Source organism: Galeopterus variegatus, unplaced genomic scaffold (assembly GCF_000696425.1).
Source record: "Galeopterus variegatus unplaced genomic scaffold, G_variegatus-3.0.2 Scaffold1845, whole genome shotgun sequence".
NCBI classification, from domain to species: domain Eukaryota; kingdom Metazoa; phylum Chordata; class Mammalia; order Dermoptera; family Cynocephalidae; genus Galeopterus; species Galeopterus variegatus.
This window is the reverse complement of record NW_007727956.1, coordinates 261,556-268,992: the sequence shown is the minus strand read 5'-3', so window position 1 is coordinate 268,992 and position 7,437 is coordinate 261,556. Positions and strand designations below refer to the sequence as shown.

At 35.9% G+C, this 7,437-nt stretch overlaps 1 protein-coding gene across 3 annotated transcripts in view; it reads left to right on the top strand.

Annotated features, from left to right (window-relative positions):
* The window catches only part of LOC103595786 (ADAMTS-like protein 1), a 211,985-nt gene that overhangs the window by 57,727 nt on the left and 146,821 nt on the right, over positions 1-7,437 (top strand). For all 3 annotated transcript variants that reach the window (XM_008579263.1, XM_008579265.1, XM_008579266.1), the window contains exon 3: positions 3,429-3,474. In XM_008579263.1, coding sequence (XP_008577485.1) covers positions 3,429-3,474 — 46 coding nt within the window. The remainder of the gene's footprint in view (positions 1-3,428; positions 3,475-7,437) is intronic.

Here is a 7,437-nt window from a genome sequence, read left to right as displayed (position 1 = left end):
CCAAGTCAAGGGTTAAGATCCCCTTACCGGTCATCTTTTTAAAAAAAAAAAAAAAAAAAGTCTAGAAAAAGACATTTAAATTATTAAAGCAGGTATTTTTTTGCTTTGTTTAGTTTTGTTTAGTAAGCACTATCTCTGCAATAAACTCTTGGCATTTGAACAAAGCTTTTGTACATGATCTCGGTTGGTGATCATAACTTCATGTACTGGCATTCCTATATTCATTTGACAGATGAGGAAACTAAGACCCTGAGGGAGCAAGAGGCTTGTGCAAAAAAAGAGAAAATCTATAACCCAGATCTTCAAACTCCTAAGTCAGAATTGTTTTCCATTATTCCTTTAATGGATATAAGGTTAGGAAAATAACATAAAAGGAGGGTGAAAAACATAGGGGATTAAGTTCTCAAAGATTAACAACAGCTTTCACTTTTTTAAAGCAAGAAGTCATCATTGTACTTCCTCTGTTTTAAAACCTTCAGTGGTTCCCCTTTGCCTATTACAAAGTTCAAAATTAGAAGGTATTTTGCTCATCCACTGCAATTTTCCACATAAACTCTACTCCAAAAATAAAACTGTTTGAAAATTCACAAACATACCAAATCTTTTCATACCTCTATGCCTTTACTTAGTTACTTCTTCATATATCCTTAATCTCCTTTCACTATCTATTATACTTTTACACGTACTATGCAACTTAATTAATTTATCAAATGCTTACATAATGCTTATTTACTATGTGCTAGGCACTGTTTGAAGTGATTCGCAAATAGTAACTCAGTTCATCCTCATAATAATTCCAGGAGATAAGTAATACTATCCCATTTTACAGATGACAAAACCAAGGTATAGAAACTAAAGTATAGAGCCAAGATTCCAGAAAGAGGGGTCTGGATTTAAGGTGGGTACTCTTAACCACTACACTATGTTACAAATGCAGCAGGAATTTTAAAACTGAAAAACATCACATTCAGCAAACACCAGTGTCTAATGGCTTGCTACCAAAAGTCTACCAGTGTGGAATTTATTACCTTGTAAATTTACCATCATCTGAAGTCTAGCTCTCGTATTTCTAGACTTAGAAATCTGATTATTTTTCAGCAATAGCACCAAGAACAGATCCTTTTCTTGGGGGTAGATGTGCAATGACTTGGCCCATGAAATTAATGTTTCAAACTACAATGTTAGCTTATTAATTTACAATGAGGAATAGAACTGTCCATCATATGGACCAAAATACATCACATGGCCAGCACTCTCTGCCTCTCAGCAGTCATTAAAATCCAGATCACTTTTGGCAAGTAGCTTGGTCAACCTGGCTTCATAACAAGGAGTGTTCCTTGGCTGATCTGAACATTCGTTGGCATCAGCTTGGTTAGCCTGAGTTGTCTACATGGAGATTTCAACAGACTTGCTAATGAGACATTAAGGACTTGAATTTCACTGGCCCTTTGTCTGGGACATCGTTGGGCTGGACACTGACAAACATATATCTCTGTCATTATTTTTCCTATGATTCTAATGCCAGGCCAGACCTTCCTTTTCTCTCCTTAATGCATGTAAATATAATCAATCTGGTTACAATCAAGCCTTTAGGCCTGGAACCCTTTCTATATTTTTAAGATAGACTTCATGTAATTGTGTTTTCAGATAGCATTTTCTTTTTGTTAACCTTTTTAAGACCTAACACAAATACTACATAGGATTTCTAATACTGAATTATAATTATATGATTAATTTTCCAAATAGCAAAGACTGAATCATATTCATTCTTCTTTGTATTTTCCCAAGTAACTTCACTGCCCAGCACATAACAGGAGCTCTATGGACATTTGTTGAACAAAGAAGTGAATTAGGAGGTATTAAAGCCTTGTGATTGAGTGTAAGCTCTGAAGCCAGATGGCCCGGTTTCACATCTCAGCTCTACAACTTAATAGTTGTGTGATTTTGGCAAGTTTCTTAACAACGCTAAGCTTTAGTTTTCTCATCTGTAAAATGGTTTTGGTAGTATCCAATCTCCCAGAGTTTTTGAGAAAACTAAATAAATTAATACATGTAACAAACTTAGAAATGTACCTGGCATTCCATAACTATTAGCTTTTAGTACAGTCATTCTCTCAAAATTCTATAGTATATTTTCACTTATTTTTTGAAAAGTGTGACTTATTTTAAAAAGAGCAGAGTGCTGTTGTTCATGAATTGTGTCATCATTGAATGTTTTAACGGAAATTGATTGTTTTTCTTCACAAGAGTTCAGCAAAATAAAAACTCCCACATATTACTTATGGAAGTATGTAATGGTACAACCTTTATGGAATGTAATTTGGCAATATTTATCAAGAGCCTTACAAAAGTTCATTCCCAGGCCGACCCCGTGGCTCACTCGGGAGAGTGTGGCACTGGGAGCGCTGAGGCCGCGGGTTCAGATCCTATATAGGGATGGCCGGTGTGCTCACTGGCTGAGCGTGGTGCAGACCACACCGTGCCGAGGGTTGCGATTCCCTTGCTGGTCAAAAAAAAAAAGTTCATTCCCTTTAGTCCTATAATTCCCCAACTAGGAATTTATTTATTCTAAATACACAGTCAGAAACTTGGATAAAATATAACTAGAGGTGATTTATCATCATTTATCAAACCCCAAATTGGAAATTATTTAAATAACAAGTCACAGAAGAATGATTATATGAATTATGTTATATATAATGATGGACTATTATGTATCTCTCAAAACAGTGTCTTTCAAGTTATTTAATAGTGTGGGAAAATACCTCCAAAAAATTTTAAGTGGGAAGAAAACAGGCTATAAAATTGTATAATTGATGTAATTTCCTCTGCACTGGAAAGGAATAAATAAATCAAAATAATAGTGATTATCTTTAGATGAGGCAACTACATTTTTTTCTTTTTTGTAATATGTCTTTTCCAAAACTACAATAAGCATGCATTTTAGAAATAAAGATATTTTTTAAGAATGATGGCTTTTCTTGTCCTTTGAAGTGTGATTTTTAAAAGACATGTTGAATATTAAGTCCAATTTTTTTAAGTCCAGATCATATTCAACATCTATGTTTTTCAGTGAAATATCTCTCCAGTTTTATATCAGAAATAATTAAGAAGACAGAATTCCTTTAATATAAATGTTTTCCAGAAAACCTTGCACTAATATTTATTTGGTTAAATATGCCACAAGTACTCATTTTGAAAATTTTTAAAGCAAGATGAAAGCTGAGTTTCAACCCTTACAGAGAAATCAATTTACATATACAGCTTTGTTAGATCTGCTCAACTTAATATTTAATAGTAATTCCTCTAAGAACTTAGAAAAGAGAGGCCCTTTCACTAGTATTAAGAAGAAATTGTTTTGATAATAGTTCAAATTTTTAGCTTTTCATAGAGTAATGAGATTTTTTTTTTTTTCTCTCATGACCTAGGAGCTGTGAAGGAAGAAATATCCGATATAGAACATGCAGTAACGTGGTAAGTAGGAGGTTTTGTGATTGTGATAATGTTTTTTTAAGCACTGAATAGTACTAAGCTAAGAGTTATTTATCTCATACTATACTACTTATGCAGCATTAAAAATAGTATTTTCAGTGTTTCTCAATATAAACATTTAATCATTTGACCAGAAAAAAACTAATTAGACTGTTTCAAAACAATGATTGCTACTTTTCCTCTCTGCTTTCTGCTTTTTCACGGATAGATCTCACAAGAATGAGTGAGAGGAATGATAAAAGGGAAATCACTTGGGGTATCGTGAAATAAATATTAGTTAATCAAACTCAAATTTGGCAAACTCCTTCATTTGTTCAACAAATATGACTCAATGCCAGCCGTGTATGAGGCGCTGCATTAGTACAGGATAAATAACATGTGGTCACTATCTTAAAACATCTGTAATATAGTAAGGCGTGTAGGGAGAGCAGACTGATGTGCACATAACCACATTCTAGGGAAAAATATGACAAACGCAGTAAGAAAGGAATAAAGTTCTTTGTGGGTTAAAACAGAGAGAAGTTGGAAGGGTCAAGGCAAAGATGATTTGAGATAGAGCTTGCATCCTAGCTGAGGCTTGAGACACCATGGAGCAGAAATGAGACATCTTTACTGCACCATGTCCAAATCCCTCACCCACACAATCGTAACATAATAAACACTGGTTGTTTTTACACCTCTCAAATTTGGGGTGATTTGTTATTCAGTGATAAGTAATAAGAACAAAATTTCATAGGTTTAGCTTTCACATTTAGTTCTGTGATTCATCTCAATTTAATTTTTGTGTATAGTCTGAGGTACAGTCAAGTATCTTTCTTTATCCCCTACAAGGATATTGTTACCAGCTCCATTTATTCAAAAGAACTTTCTTTTTCTGTTGAATTGATTTGGTGACTTTTTAAAAAAAAAATCAGATAAATATTTATGTGTGGATCTGTTGCTGGACTTTCTATTCTGTTCCATTAACTTATTTGTCTTTCCTACGGAGTATTTTTTTCTTCTTCAAGATTACTTTGGCTCTTCTAGTCTGTTGCATTTTCATATAAATGTTAGAATCATCCATCATTATTTATAAAAAAATCCTGCTTGGATTTTGATTGGGACAGTATTGATAGGTCATTTTGGAAAGAATATACCTCTTAAAATACTGAATCTTCCAAACAATAAATATATGTCTTTTTTAAAGAGAGAGAGAGAGAGAGAGAGAGAGAGAGAAGGCTTGGAGGGCTATCACTGGCCTATACTGGGTGTGAGGGGATGATAGTCCAAGTGGAGGGGACATAATGGGCAACTTTGGAAGCAGGGATGTTTAAAGTGTGTTCTGAACACTGACTGTGGTAGGATTATGCACAGCACTATGGAAGAGAAGAATTGAAAGATATTTTGAGGTCATACTATGAACAGATTTAAATGTTAGGCTTCCAGGTTTACACTAGTCCAGTGCATAGTGGGAGTCACTAGAGGTTTTAGAGCAAGAGTATAAGGTAGAGTCCCACTTTAGGAAGGTTAATTCTGTAGTGATATGAGGGTTGTGCAGGAACAAGAAATGGACGGGAAGCAAGAAGTAATTAGGGCTTCAACCGGAGGAGCTAGATCCAAGAGGGATCAAAATTAAGGTCACTCTGGAAGACGTGACAAGCATTTGAGATTAGTGATAGGTTTAATTGGGAATAAAGGAAACAGAGGTATATGCATATTTAGAGCTTTTGTGCTTACTGATTTCTCTGTTTGAGAAGCTCTTTCCTCAATATTTGCATGACTGACGTTTTTGTTATTCCAGTCTCAGCTCAAATGTCACCTCCTCAGAATGGCTTCCTTGACCACCTTATCTAAGGCAGTTGCACTACTGTCCAACCCCATCGCTCACAAGTCATTCACTTTTTACTTTCTTTATCTTACTTGATCGCTTGTTTGTTTTCTGTTTCCCCACTCTAGAAGGTAAACTCCATGAGCGCAAGGACCTCATTCACCTTGTTTACTCCTTTATCCCCTCTCCCTGGAACTGTGGACTAACGCATATGAAGCACAGCATCGATATTTGTTGAATGCAAAATGATATTCAGGCTTCTGGAACAGTGGTGAATGCCATTATCAGAGGTCGGAAAGTTGAGAGGGGTTCTGGGGGAGGAAAATAATAAATCTGACTTAGGGATACTATTGAGTCTGACATGCAGGCTGGACTTGTAATTGATATATTCAACTAGGCAATGGGGGTTTTGATCTGGGAAAGAAGTCAGGGGCCAAGCCATAAAAACACGAAATAGGAAACACAAAGTTTGAAGATTTAGAAGCAATTTGTTGGGTAGAAAGTATAGAATGATGTGAGAAGAGAAGCTTGGAACTTTGTTGCATGTCTCCCTTCAGATAGAAAGAGAATATAGAGTCAGATAAGCCACAAAGTGAGGCATAAGAGAGGTGGAAAGAGAAGTAAGAGAGAGTTCCTAGAAGATGCTCAGTAGGATAAATGTTGCCAAGAGGTTGAAGACTGAACACAGAACAGTTTCTACAGTGTATCAGGATCACAAGCGAGTTTGGAGGGAGTAAAAGAGTGTATTAATGAGGAAGTGGAGTGGATGAGTATAAGGTATTCTGATAAAGCGTTTAGTAGAGACACTTCATCATTTGTGGAGTCATAGAAGGGTTTGTTTGTTTAAAATAGGAGACCCCTGAGAGATGAGTCGATATAGAAGCAGAAATTGATGATATGAGGAGGTGGGACACATTTGACGCCACAGGTCTAGACAGGAGGTGACAAGAAGAAGAGTAATCTTCATAAAGTAAAAGGATATATACTTCATTCTTAGAAGACCTGCACATTTAGGACAGAAAAGTGAGGATATAGAAAGAGTTTCGAGGAAGAGAAAAGTTGTGGCCGTTCAGGATGAACAGGCTCAATCGTCTCTTGGGAGGAGTTTTCTAAGTCATTTGCTGAAAGTGGAGGAAGTGAGTTGGACTTTGGAAAGTGAACATGAAGGCCTGGAATAGCTGCTGGGGAAATTGGGTAGACCCCAACAAAACAAAATGAAAGAACCATTGGGCAGCAAAGAAGGCTGGTCCGAGGTTAGAGAGCTTGATCTGATGGAGAATGTGGTCAGCTGGGTTTTGAGACTTAGCAGCAACACTGAGACACACTGAAGCAGGAATAGAGAAAATGGACATGAGAGGTGACTGAAGACCAGATGAGATGAGAGAGACTACCATTACGAAAAGTATATATTTTAATACCTGGCCAGGGAGACTGAAAGGAACTAAAGTTACCCTCATTGGGAGTGAGTAATTGTTTAAGGGAAAGCTTTGCCTTGTTCATTTCTTTATTCCCATTTAGGACATGAGGTACCAGATAATACAACTCCTGTCACTTCCTTCTCTACCCCTACAATTCCCCCTCTCCTGTATTTCACTCAACTGTTGATTGATTAAAATATCTATTACTATAGCTGTAGGTTTTGATTTTTTTAAAAATGGTATTTACAGATTCATTTTTAAAAATGATATGAAAAAATTTTGATGGAAATGTTGGTTTCCTTTACTATCTTTTTTATTTTAGTGATATCTTAAATATCAGTTTTCTTTTTAAAAAGTTACTCTGTGATATTACAGAATCTCCTTAACTTCCAGTCCTTTTCTCCCAGCATTTAGAATAGTGGAAAGAATCCATACTATCCTCAGTAGATGAATGCCTACCCTTTGTTTGAAGCTCTTTGGAAACAGCCTACAACGTCCTTGCTATCATTATGACTATTTTCATGGACAGATGCAGGCTAAGACTCTGACCTAATGTTACTTAAAACCCATAACATTGCTCATGCCAAATCTTTACAGCTTGTAGAATCAAACTGACAGTGAACTTTTTATGAGAGCCTTGAGTCTTCAAATAATTTGAATTTTTTTTTCTTTCTTTCTGGCTCTTGACCATGACAAAAGCAACACTGCCAAAAAACAAAC